Genomic DNA, 15,465 nt, shown 5'->3' with positions numbered 1-15,465 from the left:
TGAAAAAAAAAAAAATTAAAGAATAAAACTGGTTTCATCATTCAGTTATGCCTCTGTTAAGAACTGACTTTAGGGCTTCCCTGGTGGCACATTGGTTGAGAGTCCGCCTGCCGATGCAGGGGACACGGGTTTGTGCCCCGGTCCGGGAAGAGCCCACATGCTGCGGAGTGGCTGGGCCCATGAGCCATGGCCGCTGAGCCTGCGCGTCCGGAGCCTGTGCTCCGCAACGGGAGAGGCCAAAACAGTGAGAGGCCCGCGTACCGCAAAAAAAAAAAAAAAAAAAAGAACTGACTTTAAAAATCTTCAAGCAGCTGTAAACATATTCTGAGTAAACAGGCTTCTTTAGCCAAATGCCTGCCTCTTACTATCTATGTCACTGGATGGAAATAAGGGGTCCCTGCAGGAGTCCGAGGGCTGGACCATCAGTACCCAGGAGGCAGCACCACTGTAAGTGGTGGGGATCTGTTTCTGACGATGAAGTTACTGAGATCTGGGGCAGCATCTCAAAGGGGTGAGGCTGATTTAGAGTGACACGTTGGTGCGTGGTCTTAGCTGAAGTGCTCGGGCTTTGCTTAGGTCTCAGACGCAGGTTGGGCGTAATACCAGATTCGGTTCCTACGACGGTAGAAACTCAAAATGCAACACTGTGCCTACCCTTCCTCAGTGAGCACCAATATTGTACATGTGGCAGCTGCCTAGCCAGTCTGGCTAGCTCTAAGCCCTTCCTCCCATGAGTCCACCTTAGGAAGAGGGCTGGACAGGCCCACACCTCATCATGGGGGAAGGGGACACCATGGACGTCTGTCACAACAAGGATCTGGATAAGTACGCAGATGGCTGGCAGTCATACCTCACAAACTTGGTTGACTTTTTTTTTTTTTGGCACGCTGCACGGCTTGCAGGATCTTAGTTCCCTGACCAGGGGTTGAACCCAGGCCCTTGGCAGTGAAAGCGTGAAGTCCTAACCACTGGACCGCCAGGGAATTCCCCAGACTTGGTTGACTAAGGAAGGAGGGTGGCACTGCTCTGAGGTCAGCCCTCCAGAGAATACGATCTGGGTTCCCTACAAACTGGCTGCCAGTAACAAGATGGACTCTTTGTCAGGGGGGCAGGACGCAGTGACTGATTCCTAACGCCAAGGGCAGGAACACCTCCCGACTCTAGGGCTGGACATCTGGCTCACTGTAATTGAGGGCAAGGGCAGTGCTCCTCAGGAACTAGCTCTGTGGGGTCTCAGCACCTGCCTCCCTCTCCTTTCCCTCCTCCTGGACCTCCGTGACAGCATATGACCAAACACTCACACACTGGCCAGCCCTGCAAAGGCGACAGGCAGGTATGGCGACAGCAATCTCAGGAAGGCTCTGCTGTTACTGGTCTCGACATGTAGCAAGCAGCGTAGATGCATGACCAGCTTTACACGCCTGCGAGCGCCTCAGTTCTGGCTGCAGCCCTGCTGGGGGCTTCAATAGGGACAGCTACTATCTGTAACAGAGAAAGAAAAGAGCAGAAACTGTCAAACAAGCAAGTACTCGAAGTCACAGAGTCCCTCCTACCACTATTAGGCAAGTTCCTGATGGCTGGGCCTGAAGAAATGGCCTTCCTACAAAGATGGATCCTTTCCAAATTCAGTATTTATGGTGCATCCACTTTACTTTTTTTTTTTTTTTGCGGTACGTGGGCCTCTCACTGCTGTGGTCTCTCCCGTTGTGGAGCACAGGCTCCGGACGCGCAGGCTCAGCGGCCATGGCTCACGGGCCCAGCCGCTCCACGGCATGTGGGATCTTCCCGGACCGGGGCACGAACCCCTGTCCCCTGCATCGGCAGGCGGACTCTCAACCACTGCGCCACCACGGAAGCCCTACTTTTTTAATTAAAAAATTGTTTTTAATTAAAGTAGAGTTGACTTTCAATGTCATGTTAGTTTCAGATGTACAGCACAGTGATTCAATTATATATATAATATATATCTGAATATAGATATTCTTTTCCGGATAGCTTTCCATTATAGGTTATTACAAGATATTGAATATAGTTCAGGTTATTACAAGATATTGAATATAGTTCCCTGTGCTATACAGTAGGTCCTTGTTTATTTTTATGGTGCACCCACTTTAGGCAATGAGCTACATTACGGGAAACGATTTTAAGTTTAAGCTTGCTGGAGCTTAAACTCTCTGAATAGGTATTTAATCTAGAAATTGGGTCCACACCTTAAATACACATGCGCACACAGGTATGGCAGTTCTTTCATCGGCCTTGTCGCTGGGGCCTCCCCGGCCCTTCCAGCCCCGACCAGGCCTCCGCCGCAGGCATCACCATCCCAGGGGGGCGCCGCGGCCAAAACTACTGGCCAATTTGGGGTCACAAATCCCGGTGCTCGCCGGCTGTGATGCGCGTATGTTAAACGAGATCTCAGTCCATCGAGACACCCAGCCAGAGAGGGTGGGGACTCCGGACAGAAACTTTCTCGGTGGGGAAAACAGGAAAGCAACTTGCCTCAGGTCATCCAGCGAGACCAAAACCGAGGTCTCCGGTCTGCCAGTAAGGAGTCTCTGTTCTGCAGCTCTCAGCCTTGTCTCGCCCCAGGGCGACTATTTCCGCCCCACATTCCTTTTCCTCGGACCCCCGGGGCTCGCCGGCTGAGCCCCCTAGTTCCCAGAGGTTTCGCGATTGGGTTCCCGCAACCCCTCAGGGCCTCCTCCGCGCATGCGCACGGCCCTCCTTCCCGCATGCGCACGGCCCTCCGCTCCGCCAGAGACGTGGGTACGAAGAGCCGCAATGGTCAATCTCCGCCGGAGACTTGGCTTCTGGCCAAAAAGGGCCTGGCTGAGCAGTAGCCAAAGTTGGCTGTGCCTTCCGGGTGCGAGGGTAAGCTAACTGGGCAGAGCTGCGGCCGCAGAGCCCGGGCGCAGTCGGAGCGGACGGGTTCCGACGCCAGCGCGATGTGGCTGTTGCTGCTGCCGCTGGCTGCGCTGCTGCTGGCCGTCCTCGGCAAAGTCTGCAAGGGGTTGTTCTCCGGAAGCTCCCCGAACCCCTTCTCCGAGGATGTCAAGCGGCCACCCGCGCCCCTGGTGACCGACAAGGAGGCCAGGAAGAAGGTTCTCAAGCAAGGTGAGCGGGAGGGACCCCGGGGTCCGAGGCTGCGCCCGGGCATCCTCGCGCGTTAGCGTTCCCCAGATGCAGAGTGATGGGAGGGCTTCTTTACACGTGGAGGCACTCGCTTTAGAGTCCGCCACTGGCGAGAGTCTTAGTCCCCGCAGGCCCGGGGAATCATGGCCACACGGGCGCGGGCATCGTCCTCGGCGAGACAAGTTTTTGGCATAGCCACGCTCAGGCCCTGCCACTTAGTATAGCGGTGGCTCACCGGATAAACAAGAGGAGACCTTTCCCCTACTTTGCTATAAGACCTTAACGTTTTCACTTATCTTCCCCATGGGTTCAGGGACTTGGGAGAGCTGCACAGAAACCTTTATAGGAAATTGCATTTGGCCCATCAAGTGATTTGACTGGTTATGCCTGCTCCCATCTCTTGTGGTTGAAACGAGGCTCAACAGGGTGCCTTAGGCTCAGAGCTGCTCTTCCATTGACCTGCACTGTCATCTTTAAAAAGTATTTGCGAGTTTCTTCTAAGGTTTAAAGAAAGAGTTCTACTGCTTAAAAAAAAAAAAAAAAAAAAAACCTGTAAAAACAATAATTTGTTGATATCCGAGATCTCTCTCACCTGTTCACTTGTAAATTTTATTATTCTGTGCAACATCTTGCTACACAGCTGGAGACAGTATTGTTCTAAGTGGAAGGCCTATTAGTTTGAACTTCTGAGATCAGAGTTTTAATTGGACTCTGTCACTAATTTGCTGTGAAACCATGAGCAAATCACTCCATTTATCTGGATTGGTCTAAAACTGAGATGACTAGTTTAACTGTTTTTCAAACCAGGTTGTGATCTCTTAGTGGGTCATGAAATCAATTTAATGGGTTGCAACTAACATTTTAAATGGCAGTAGAATGGAAAATATCAGAGTGCATAATACATGGTTCTGGTAAGTATTGTGAAACTTCTGTTTCTGGTATTTATATTATATACTAACATATGTTCTGGGGTGTGAATATGAAATATATTTTTCACTATAGGTCTTTTTAAAAACATTTGAAAAGTTAAAAGTTTACTGAGTTCCCTAGCAGCTTGAAAAATTCCAAATCTCAGTTCTTCAGGAGTGATTTTTTAAAATTAATTAATTAATTAATTAATTAATTTATGACTGTGTTAGGTCTTCGTTGTGGTGCATGGGCTTCTCATTGTGGTGGCTTCTCTTTTTTTTTTTTTTTTTTTTTTTTTTTTGCTGTACGTGGGCCTCTCACTGTTGTGGCCTCTCCCGTTGCGGAGCACAGGCTCCGGACGTTCAGGCTCAACGGCCATGGCTCACGGGCCCAACCGCTCCGCGGCATGTGGGATCTTCCCAGACCGGGGCACGAACCCGTGTCCCCTGCATCGGCAGGCAGACTCTCAACCACTGCGTGGTGGCTTCTCTTGTGGAGCACGACCTCTAGGTGTGTGGGCTTCAGTAGTTGTGGCACGTGGGCTCAGTACTTGTGGCACGTGGGCTCAGTAGTTGTGGCACGTGGGCTCAGTAGTTGTGGCTTGTGGGCTCTAGAGCGCAGGCTCAGTACTTGTGGTGCACGGGCTTGGTTGCTCCGCAGCGTGTGGGATCTTCCCAGACCAGGGCTTGAACCCGTGTCCTCTGCATTGGCAGGTGGATTCTTAACCCCTTCGCCACCAGGGAAGTCCCTTTAGGGGTGATCTTGAAAGAACAGATCTTGTGTAGGAAGTGCCCATACGGCACCATGGGCTGTCCAGTTTTGTCTTCTTTAGGTGCTTCCCCCTCAAACCCACCTCCACGATTTCTCAGAGCAGCTCTGTCCTGCCTCTGCATCAGAATGTTGAAGAACCATCATCCGACTGGGCTGCTCCACTGCTAACTGCAGACCCTGCATTTTCCAAAGATAACCTGCTTGTGAATGGACCGGTCCATGAGCCAGCAGCCTGCACTGGCCCCCGTCCCCCTCCTTGTTTTCTTTCTTCCCTAGCTCGCTCTCTGTCTGCACTTAGGTTTCTCAGCCTGTACTGCAGCATTGTTTTGTTCCTATGATAGTTTGTGGATTTTTTACTTTCTTTGCAAGTAGGAAAAATCCCCAGCTACATAGTGGCTTTCCTTAAATCAGTTCAGATCAAACCAAATCACTTTGTCTAACCTACCTGGCTGGTCCTGAATATTTCCCAGGTAAAATGTTAAGACATTTTAGCCAGGAGCTCCTTGCCAAACTGCTCTAGAGTTTTCTGGCGTTGTACAAGCTGGAGAATTCTGCCTTGGTTTCCACATCACTGCTCTTTCACTGCCCCCCTGAGAAGCCTCCACCTCCATCTCCTCCATCTGCTGCAGCTTTCTCAGCCAGCCGAGTGCCAGAGAAGCTGGATGTGGTGGTCATAGGCAGTGGCTTTGGGGGCCTGGCGGCAGCTGCGATCCTGACCAAAGCTGGCAAGCGAGTTCTGGTGCTGGAACAACATACCAAGGCGGGAGGCTGTTGTCATACCTTTGGACAGGATGGCCTTGAATTTGACACGGGTAAGGCTTCTGTGGAAAAGGGCTGGGAGCAGGAGGTTTGGAGCAGCCCTGGTGGGACCATCCTGGGCATTTCTGTGATCTTGGAGGCCCCGTCTTCTCCCTGGGCACCGCTTTCCTTGTCTGACAGCTGTACCCACTGGCAGCTGAACTGGGCAGGGATTTGGTGGTGTCTGCTGCAACTCCCCTCTACAGAAAGGGTGGGTACCCCCTCTGGGCACAGACTCAGCCCTGCAGGACAACCTGCAGGACAACCTCTTTCACCTTGCTTCCTTGTTGGAGCTTTTCCAGGGCTCAATCCCCATATCCCTATGACACTTTGTTTTTCTGTCTCCCAACAGGAATCCATTATATCGGGCGCATGCAGGAGGGCAGCTTTGGCCGTTTTATCTTGGACCAGATCACTGAGGGGCAGTTGGACTGGGCTCCCACGGCCTCTCCCTTTGACATCATGGTACTAGAAGGGCCCAGTGGCCGAAAGGAGTTTCCCATGTACAGTGGGGAGAAAGCCTACATACAGGGCCTCAAGGAGAAGTTTCCCCAGGAAGAAGCTGCCATCGACAAGTATATAAGGCTGGTTAAGGTAACACGGACATGCTGAGGACCCCCTGCTTATTCCCAGCAAGGCTGACCTTCCTCATTAGCGGAGTGACGGGTAAGGGAGGCAGGAAGGAGGAACAGGCTTGTCTGTCTGGAACTCAGCCTCCACTGGAGTTGGCCTCTGTGCCCCGGTGGGCCTTCTGTCTCTGGAGGCTGGGCTCCGCAGCTGCCACTCTCACTCTGGCCTCTGGGGGGCGCTCAGCTCTCCTCCCTGACCACGCTGGCCTCCCTGTGGTCGTATCACCACTCTTTTTCACTTCATCTGATTGGGATTATTCAAAAGGAATGTGGGCCGGAAACTAAGAAGCAAAAAAGGACTCACCTGAGGGTAGAATGGGAAAAATTCACAGAGTACGGAGTTTTTTGGTTTTTTGTTTATAAATTTATTTACTTTTTTATATTTGTCTGCTTTGGGTCTTCATTGCTGCACGCGGGCTTTCTGTAGTTGCGGCGAGTTGGGGCTACTCATTGCGGTGCGCGGGCTTCTCATTGTAGTGGCTTCTCTCATTGCGGAGCACGGGCTCTACGCAAGTGGGCTTCAGTAGTTGTGGCATGAGGGCTCAGTAGTTGTGGCTCCCGGGCTTAGTTGCTCCGTGGCATATGGGATCTTCCCGGACCAGGGATCGAACCCGTGTTCCCTGCACTGGCAGGTGGATTCTTAACCACTTTGCACCAGGGAAGTCCCGAGTACAGAGTTTTAAAATCCAAATTCAGCCAAGTTCAGCCGGGGCTAAGTGTTGCTGCCCCTCGGGCTATGCAGGCTGTTGGAAAGGCGAGTCAGGAGGTGAGACCTGTTCCTCCCTGCTCGTTCCCTTCCCCAGGTGGTATCCAGAGGAGTCACTCATGCCATCTTGTTGAAGATCCTCCCGCTGCCCATGGTTCAGGTCCTCAACAAGTATGGGCTGCTAACCCGTTTCTCTCCGTTCCTCCATGCATCCACCCAGAGCCTGGCCGAGGTCCTGCGGGAGCTGCCAGCCTCCCCGGAGCTCCAGGCCGTGCTCAGCTACATCTTTCCCACTTATGGTGGGTACTGGCCTTGGGCCCCAGGCAGCTCCTGGCTCTCAGTCTTGCTTCCTGAGCCTGCTTGGCTGACTGAAATGGAACAGCACACACCCCAGGCCCTCTGGAGCTTATGGAGGAGATGTCTGTCCGCCTCCCTACTGGACACACGGATAAAAATTCCCTTCACCCACGCCCTGGATGACTTTCCTTTCCAACCAACACTGTCCTCCCTGGCAGCATGACAGTTTGCAGGGAGGACATTCCCACTGGCCCCAAGACCTGTATGGTTCCCCGTTCCCCACATTTGGATGGAAACAGGCCCTCTGGCTGCCCTGAGCCCTGGGGATCACTTGGATCCTGGGATGCATAGCCTCAGGCTGCGTGTTTTCCTTTTTTTCTTTTGGCCATGCCTCACGGCTTGCGGGATCTTCGTTCCCCAACCAGGGGTTGAACCCGGGCCCCTGGCAGTGAAAGCACCGAGTCCTAACCCACTGGACCGCCAGGGAGTTCCCAGAGGCTGCGTGTTTCCTGATGGGAACCCGTATTCCTTTCTGAACGAAGGTACCGCTGCCTCTCCTGCCTCATCACCCCTTCCTTCCTTCTGTAGGCGTGACCGCCAGCCACACCACCTTTGCCATGCATGCTCTGCTGGTTGACCACTACATAAAAGGGGCCTTTTATCCCCGAGGGGGTTCCAGTGAAATCGCTTTCCACACCATCCCTGTGATTCAGCGGGCCGGGGGTGCTGTCTTGACGAGGGCCCCTGTGCAGAGCATCTTGCTGGACTCAGCTGGGAAAGCCTGCGGTAAGAGCCCTGCATTGTCTTCACAGTCCCTGGCCGGGGTGGGAGAGACCTGGGGTCTCTGGTTGCAGAGCAAAGAAAGCACTGAGGGCAGAGGTGTAGAAGAACTGACCTCCAAGTGGGGGGTTAAAGGCTGGAATCTGCCCCAAGCTGGGGCTGCCCGGGGATAGCGATTGGCTTGGAAGCTAAAAGGACATGGGAAGGATAAAGGGTGGCGTGGTTCCCAGAGGACAGTATTTCATCATTTATTCAATAGATACAAATAGTTGTCTGGTAATCTAGGCCCTCCTGAGGGTAGGGGCTGTGTCTTTTTCATCTTTATGTCTGTAGACTTCAGCACATAATAGAGCCCAGTAACTGTTTGTTCGGTGACCGATGGAGTGAGTACGTAACCTGGGTGCTTGTAGGGTGGTGTGGAGGCCGGCAGGATGCCCTGCCTTCAATCTATCAATGGCAGGGTGGGACCCAGACTCTACCCCGGCTCAGGTGTTTGCTGTCACCTGCACAGAGTGTCAAAATCCCACCGTGGATGAACTCTGTGAGGCGAGGCTCTATGCAAGGAAGGACTCTGGTAGACAGAACAGGCCATCCAGGCTGCGGGTGCTTCAGAAGCATCAGCTAAGGGGGCAGAGAGTGGCCTGGGGAAAACAGAGCTGGCGTGACAGTAAATTCACCAGAGGAGTCTTTCAAGGAGGAGGTGGTGAGTGGGTAGCCCAGGGCACGCAAAAATCAAGGGAGAAAAGGCCGTCAGCGGTCCCCAAGGGCATGTGTGTAGAAGAGACTGGGAAGTTCCCGGTGGTGAGAGAGGGGTGGCTGTCCGCTGTGTGAGACTTTCTCTCATGTTCATGAGCAAGTTCTCCTTCCAGCCGTCAGGGGGTCTGTGAACCAAGGTGGGTTTATCAGTTCAATTAAATTCCATTGCGGATATATTTATTTGTGTTCTTCACGTGCTAGGTGATAAAAGATAAGTAAATCCTAATCTCTAACTCGAGAAGTTTCCAGTCTCACAGGGAAGATGACTGCGATATAATTAAAGTGCCACATAGAGGCAGGTGCCAAGGATGGAGGTGACACAGAGGATGGTGGAGCAGGGAAGGCCTCAGAGGGAGGCCATGAAGGGTGAGAGGAAGCCAGCCAGAGGGAGGGGTGGTTATTCCAGGCAGGGGGAACAGAATGTGCAGGGGCACAGAGGTAGGAGAGAGCTGAGTATTTTTAGGCATCTGAAAACGTTAGCTTGAATCATCAGAGACTGCCACGTGTATAGGTTAAAAAAATGGTTGACTATCAGCTGTTTCACACAGTCCTACATAATAGTTTAGTGAGAGTGGCCAGAGATGAGGCCGGACGCACGAAAGGGACCACATCAGGGAAGGCTGAGACAAGACCTTGCAGTTTAAGTAGAGGTTGAGGTGTCTTTGGAGGATTTTACAAAGAGCATGTTGGAACGGGAAGTCTGGCAGAAGAAAGGTCTAGGATTCCAGTGAAGGCCTTCAGCCCGTGGGCTCTTCCAGGGTTCGTGGGAAGGTTGGTGTGTTGCTCAAGAGAAGCGCGCCCACGCAGGGTGGGGAGAGAGGTAGGAAGCCAGGGCGGGGACCGTAAGCCAAGAGGGCAGTGCTTCAGGATGGTTCCCTCACTTTGCAGTTTGGCCTGGGGCCTGCCCGCTCGGGGTCAATGTGGGAGAGATCTGGGGGGTGGGGAATAGGGACCTCTCTCATCCTCCTGGAGCTTACAGAACCTCAGCCAAGCTCTTGTGCCTGCAGGTGTCACTGTGAAGAGGGGTCAGGACCTGGTGAGCATCTCTTGCCCCATCGTGATCTCCAACGCAGGATTATTCAACACCTACGAGTACTTGTTGCCAGAGGAGGCCCGCTGTCTACCAGGTAAACGACTGGGCTGTGTCGCTGTCCTCCAGGTGCCCCAGGCCTGCCCTCTGCCACCAGCTGGCTCAGCCTGGCTGATGCTTCCCCCAGCGTTAGCGCTGCCCTTTGACCCTCCATAGGCAGTAAAGGTGAGCACACGGGTTTCTAACATCCGTTCCTAGCAGGCCTCTGTTTAGGGGGTGGGATCAACTTCCTTTGTATCACATCCTCCCCAAAGACCCTTTGGTCCTTATCTCTCATTTCATTCTTGGCATATTTACTCCCTTTCCCCTTATCACCTCAACCATATTTCCCTTTCCTCTTTCAAGTCTCCAGTCCTGGTTGCCCATTTCCAGTTTCCCTAGATCTTAGATCATCTCTCTGATAGTCAACGATGGTGGGTTGAGTCCTAAAGGAACGTTTCTTGGAGTTTCACTGAGTTTGCTGTATGAATCCTGCTTCCTTCTTTAATTTCTCACTTATTTTGAGTGGGGAAGCCTGATCTGACATTGTTGGTAAGGGAAGCTAAGGCTGGCATGGAGAAGAAGGCCTTGATAATAGTGTTGTGGGTCTTATTTTCCTGCCTCTTTAGGAAGCAGCTCCGTATTGGCACTGAGGCTGCAGGAGTATCCTGTGCTCCTTGAGCCCTGAACTCAAAATAAGCCTCAGTCTAGTCATCTCCGCTGACAGGCCGTGTCCAAAACTAAAAGCCTGTTTTTGTCCTTGCCTTGATCCTCAGCCACTGGGTTGAGAGCTCGTCATCCTAACGTTGATGGCTGGGGAAACAGAGGCACACAGGTGAATAACTGCCCAAGGCCACCCAGCTGGAGGTGGCCAAGCTGAGAGGAGAAGGCTGGTGTGTCTGACTCCTAAGCCTGGGCTGCTGGCCCGCTCTGGGCTGGGAAGCGTGGGGCTTCCAGAGAGAAGGCCTCACGTGAAGCGGCGGGAGAGCAGGTCGGCCCACAAGGCACAGAGTGGCTGAGCCAAGGTTAGCTGGGGCGTCACCACTTGGAAATGTAGCTGGCAGCTCCCGATGTGATTGAGGGGAGGAGGCCGCTGGCTGGGAGGGGACCAGCGATCCAGGAGGGTGAGGGAGAGGCGTCTGCGTAAAGGCCTCTGGCTGGGGTGGGAGGTGGTGGGTAGGGAGCCACTCACGATGCGTTTGGGGTGGAAACCCCGGACTTCACCGGTGCCCGGGGAGGCGCGCTGTGGAAGGAGCGCTCCGCCCCGGAGGGCGGGCCCAGGGAGGTGGGTTCAGTAGAAAAGCGAGGCCTTGGATTTCCTGGTGGGGGAGAGGGTGGGTGGCCGTCATGATTGTCTCTGAGGTACAGGCCATGTGCTCCCGGGAACTGGCCGCCTCGGCCCTTTGCCTCACTTAGCTGGGCCTCGGCCGGCATCTGCGGCCAGCAGGGGCCTCCCCTCTCTCGGCCGGGTGAGCTGAGCGGTGGGGGGGCAGAGACTGCCCAGTGGCCTTTGGTGCTTCGTGCCTCCCTCTCTCCCAGGACCTCTGAACCCTGACACTGTCCCCTGACGGGCCCGGTGTTCCCCCGGGCCCGCCTTCTCTCCAGGCAGCCATGCCGCAGACTGAGCTGCTGAGCTTGGCTCCCTTCACGGGCAGAAGCAGCTTCCACTGCTCTTACGTATCTCAGCCCTGAAGACAGTCTCAGGTGCCAGCCCCTACCTGCCTGAAGGACCAGCTGCCTCTCTTGAGCGGGAGCTGGATGAATCCCAGTCTGAGAGCATTTCAGACAGTGGCAGCAGTGATGCTTAACTCAGAGACCCCAGGTGCTGGGATTCCTTCGTTTCCAGCTGTTTGGGGGTAGACATTCTCACAGTTCTGTCTCCCTCTCAGACATGGGAACGGGATATCTGGTGGCCTTGGGGACAGGCAGTGCTAGTTGGGGTCGGGGGTGGAGGTGGAGTGGTCAGGCAGAGGGAGCCTTTGTGAAAAGGAGCGCCTTTCTTAAATTCCAGGGCTGAGCTTTGAGGAGGGTGGCTTGGAGAGGAGGTGTTTTGAGTAGGGAAGACTAGTTTGACAAAATCAGTAGTGGGGGGCCTTCCCTGGTGGCGCAGTGGTTGAGAGTCCGCCTGCCGATGCAGGGGACGCGGGTTCGTGCCCCGGTCCGGGAGGATCCCACGTGCCGCGGAGCGGCTGGGCCCCTGAGCCATGGCCGCTGAGCCTGTGCGTCCGGAGCCTGTGCTCCGCAACGGGAGAGGCCACAACAGTGAGAGGCCCGCGTACCGCAAAAAAAAAAAAAAAGAAAAAAAAAAAGAAAGGGGTCGATGGGAGGCAGTGAGCGGCTCAGAGAGCCAGGCGTCACTCACTGCTCCTCAAGGCGCTCAGGGCGGAAGTCTGAGGCCGTGGCCTTCACAGGCAGGAGACCAAAGAGCAGGCCCCTGCCGGGTCGAGCTGTCCAAACGTCTGAGGCTGCAGATGAGGTGGGCGGGCGTCCGCAGGTTCCCGGGGCAGGGGCAGCAGTTGGTGGCCTTGTTCATGCGGCCCTGCCGCCTCTCCGCAGGTGTGAAGCGGCAGCTGGGGATGGTGCGGCCCGGCTTGAGCATGTTCTCTGTCTTCATCTGCCTCCGAGGCACCAAGAAGGACCTGGGGCTGCCGTCTACCAACTACTACGTTTATTCTGACACAGACATGGACACGGCGTAAGGCGTGGGTGTGCGTGTGTGGGGAGGGTGTCCTCCCAATGCTGGGGGAGAAGCAGCAGGATGCAGGATGGGAGGAAATGGGCAAGAATCTACTCCCGAAGCGCTTTTCCCTACCTAGGCTGCGCCTTGGCCTCATCCCTTCGGGGGTCCCTGGGGGTGACCTGCCCTCGGGGTGGTGCTGGTGGCTGCGGGGAACAAGACTGGGACCGACAGCCCCTCTCCTCCCCCAGGATGGAGCACTACCTCTCTCTGCCTGCGGACAAGGCTGTAGAGCACGTGCCCGTTCTCTTCATTGCTTTCCCGTCGGCCCAGGACCCGTCGTGGGAGGACCGGTTTTCAGGTGGGGCTTGAGGTTCTGGGGCGGGGGCTTGGGCGGGGCAGGGGCGGCAGTAGTGACCCAGCCCTGCGTCTCCAGGCCGCTCCACAGGGGTCGTGCTGGTGCCCACCTCCTACGAGTGGTTCGAGGAGTGGCGGGACGAGCCCCAGGGAAGGCGGAGCAGCGGCTATGAGACCCTCAAGAGCTCCTTTGTTGAAGCCGCTCTGTCGGTCGTCCTGAAGCTGTTCCCACAGCTGGAGGGGAAGGTAGGAGGGCAGACTCCTGTGGCTGGTGCATCTCTACCCTTTCTTTGGGGCAGGGGAACCAGGCCCGGGCTGACTGAGCTCCAGGAAAGGATAGGGAGCCCGTGCCGGCAGGCAGCTCGTGCGGGTCAGGAAAGGAGGTGAGGGTCTCACAAGGTCCCACTCCCACTCTTCAGCTGCCTCTTTTGCCCCCTCAGGTGGACAGTGTGACTGGAGGGTCCCCGTTGACCAGTCAGTTCTACCTGGCAGCTCCCCGGGGGGCCTGCTACGGGGCTGACCATGACCTGGGCCGCCTGCATCCTGGGGCGATGGCCTCCATGAGGGCCCAGAGCCCCATCCCCAACCTCTACCTGACAGGTACACTGACTGCCGCATTTTGCCAGGACCTGAGACCCTGGGCTGCCCTGTCACCCAGAGTCCTCCATTCTTGTCCCCAGATCCTGCTGCCCCCTGCAGCCTCCCACACCCTGAGCTGGGCTGCCTCGGCAGCTGTGGACCCTGGTCCTGGTCCTGGTCTGAAGCCATCGCTGGGTGGCCCTGGCCCAGGGTCCCTTGCCCATCCCTGTCCCCCACTTGGGGGGCGGGCAGCAGTGCCCACGGGCCTCTGCTTTTGTCTCCTAGGCCAGGATGTCTTCACCTGTGGGTTGATGGGAGCCCTGCAAGGGGCCCTGCTGTGCAGCAGCGCCATCCTGAAGCGGAACCTGTACTCAGATCTTCAGAAGCTTGGCTCAAGGGTCCAGGCACAGAAGAAGAAGAATTAGTTTGGTCAGGGATGAGTCAGAAGAACTTTGGCCAGTGGTCTGGCACAGCCCCTGACTTACCCATGTCTTTCTGCATTAGCTCCTCGATCACGTAAAGCACTCGTTTTTGATTCCTGAATAAGAGGTCTGACACACAAGTGTAGCATAGATGGCGCTTTTTTTTTTTTTTTTTTTTTTGGCTGTGCTGCATGGCATGTGGGATCTTACCCCGACCAGGGATTGAAATCCATGCCCTCTGCAGTGGGAGTGCAGAGTCTTAACCACTGGACCGTCAGGGAAGTCCCTAGATGGTGGTTCTTAAACTGAAGCTCTTCCAGCCAGGCAGGTGGTGATCTTCCATACCTTTTATAACATGCTGTCTCTACTAAAGGCCCAGCGTGGGCTACTGACTTGGGTGACTTTAATGGTTCATCAAGCAGCGCTCTGCATCCCACACCCACACCTCCTAACTCTGAGCCATCAAACCAAATATTCTTTTGTCAGGTGGCTAGAACCCTTGAGAGTGTGGGTCGGCTGAAGCAGGGTGGTCCCACTGGCCCGAGGCTTCTCTTCCCGTTCCCCCTTAGTGCCTCTCCGCGGGAGTTCTACGCAGTGGAGAGAGGGTGCCTGATGAGCATGGTTTGGGTTGTAGTTCCATAGGTTCAGAGGCTCCAGATCTCATTTTTCTGGTTCCACTGGCTTTCAGCGGGTGGGGAAACGCCTGTGATAGGGTCCATGCGGACGTGGGGGCAGGGGGCTGACAGGACGCATTAGTTAGCGAGGTGTATGTTACAGAAGCACATCCAGTGCGCACGCAGCCAGGGCCTAGGCTCGTCTTCCTTGTGATCGGGGTTAAATTGGGTTCTCACCATGTCAGCACCAAGATACCCTCCCAGACCTCAGGGCCTGAGCCTCAAGACTTAGCTTCCTAAAATACACAGCGAGACGGGGGCGTTCGCCGTGAGGGCAGAGGCCTGGAAAGACAACTTCACTGGGGTTAATGCAGGTGGAGAGAGCTTTCAAGCCAAGGGTACAGCAAAGGACAAGCCCTGAGAGGTAACGAGTGTATTATGACAAGAAGCCCAGCTACTCCCAACCTAGGACAAGGGCTGCCTGGTGAGGAGGAGGAGCGAGGTTGGCAGGCAGTCAATCAGAACATGGAAAATTACAGACCGTGTGCAAAGCCTGGGAATGCGTTTCCACTGTATTGGTACTTACATGGGGATCGGGTGGGAAGGTGAGTGAAGGCTAAAGGTTAAAAAAAAAAAAGACCTTCCACTTACGTTAGGCCTTATTTTAATCAATTTCAATAGAGTACAAATAAATTTATTAAGAGGGGCATTAAGAGGTACAATATAATCAATCATACTGAAATAACTTTTTATGGTGACAGATGGTTACCAGACTTACTGTGATCAATTTGTAATGTATACAAACGTCGAATCACTATGTTGTATACCTGAAACGAATATAATGTTGTATATCGACTGTGCTTTTAAAAAAAAGGCGAAAAATTAAATTTAATGATTTTAGAGCTTTAACATTTGAAATTTGTTTTGGTTTCTGTGCAGAGATACACAACTACACGGTGATGGCATTCATAA

General features: G+C 54.3%; 1 protein-coding gene across 1 annotated transcript; it reads left to right on the top strand.

Annotated features, from left to right (window-relative positions):
• Positions 1 to 2,934: 2,934 nt before the first annotated feature.
• On the top strand, positions 2,935 to 13,882 carry RETSAT (retinol saturase; the record flags this gene model as incomplete). Its single annotated transcript, XM_079721262.1, has 11 exons — positions 2,935 to 3,111; positions 5,439 to 5,621; positions 5,960 to 6,201; positions 7,040 to 7,241; positions 7,828 to 8,025; positions 9,783 to 9,902; positions 12,401 to 12,539; positions 12,773 to 12,882; positions 12,958 to 13,124; positions 13,319 to 13,478; positions 13,743 to 13,882. Exons 1-11 carry the CDS (start codon positions 2,943 to 2,945, stop codon positions 13,880 to 13,882), a joined length of 1,830 nt encoding a protein of 609 aa, XP_079577388.1. The 5' UTR covers positions 2,935 to 2,942.
• Between the last annotated feature and the right edge of the window lie 1,583 nt (positions 13,883 to 15,465).

The sequence above is a fragment of the Hyperoodon ampullatus genome (genome assembly GCF_949752795.1).
Source record: "Hyperoodon ampullatus genome assembly, chromosome: 15".
Taxonomy (NCBI): domain Eukaryota; kingdom Metazoa; phylum Chordata; class Mammalia; order Artiodactyla; family Ziphiidae; genus Hyperoodon; species Hyperoodon ampullatus.
Note: the sequence above shows the minus strand (reverse complement) of the source record. Positions and strands in the feature narration are given on the sequence as shown.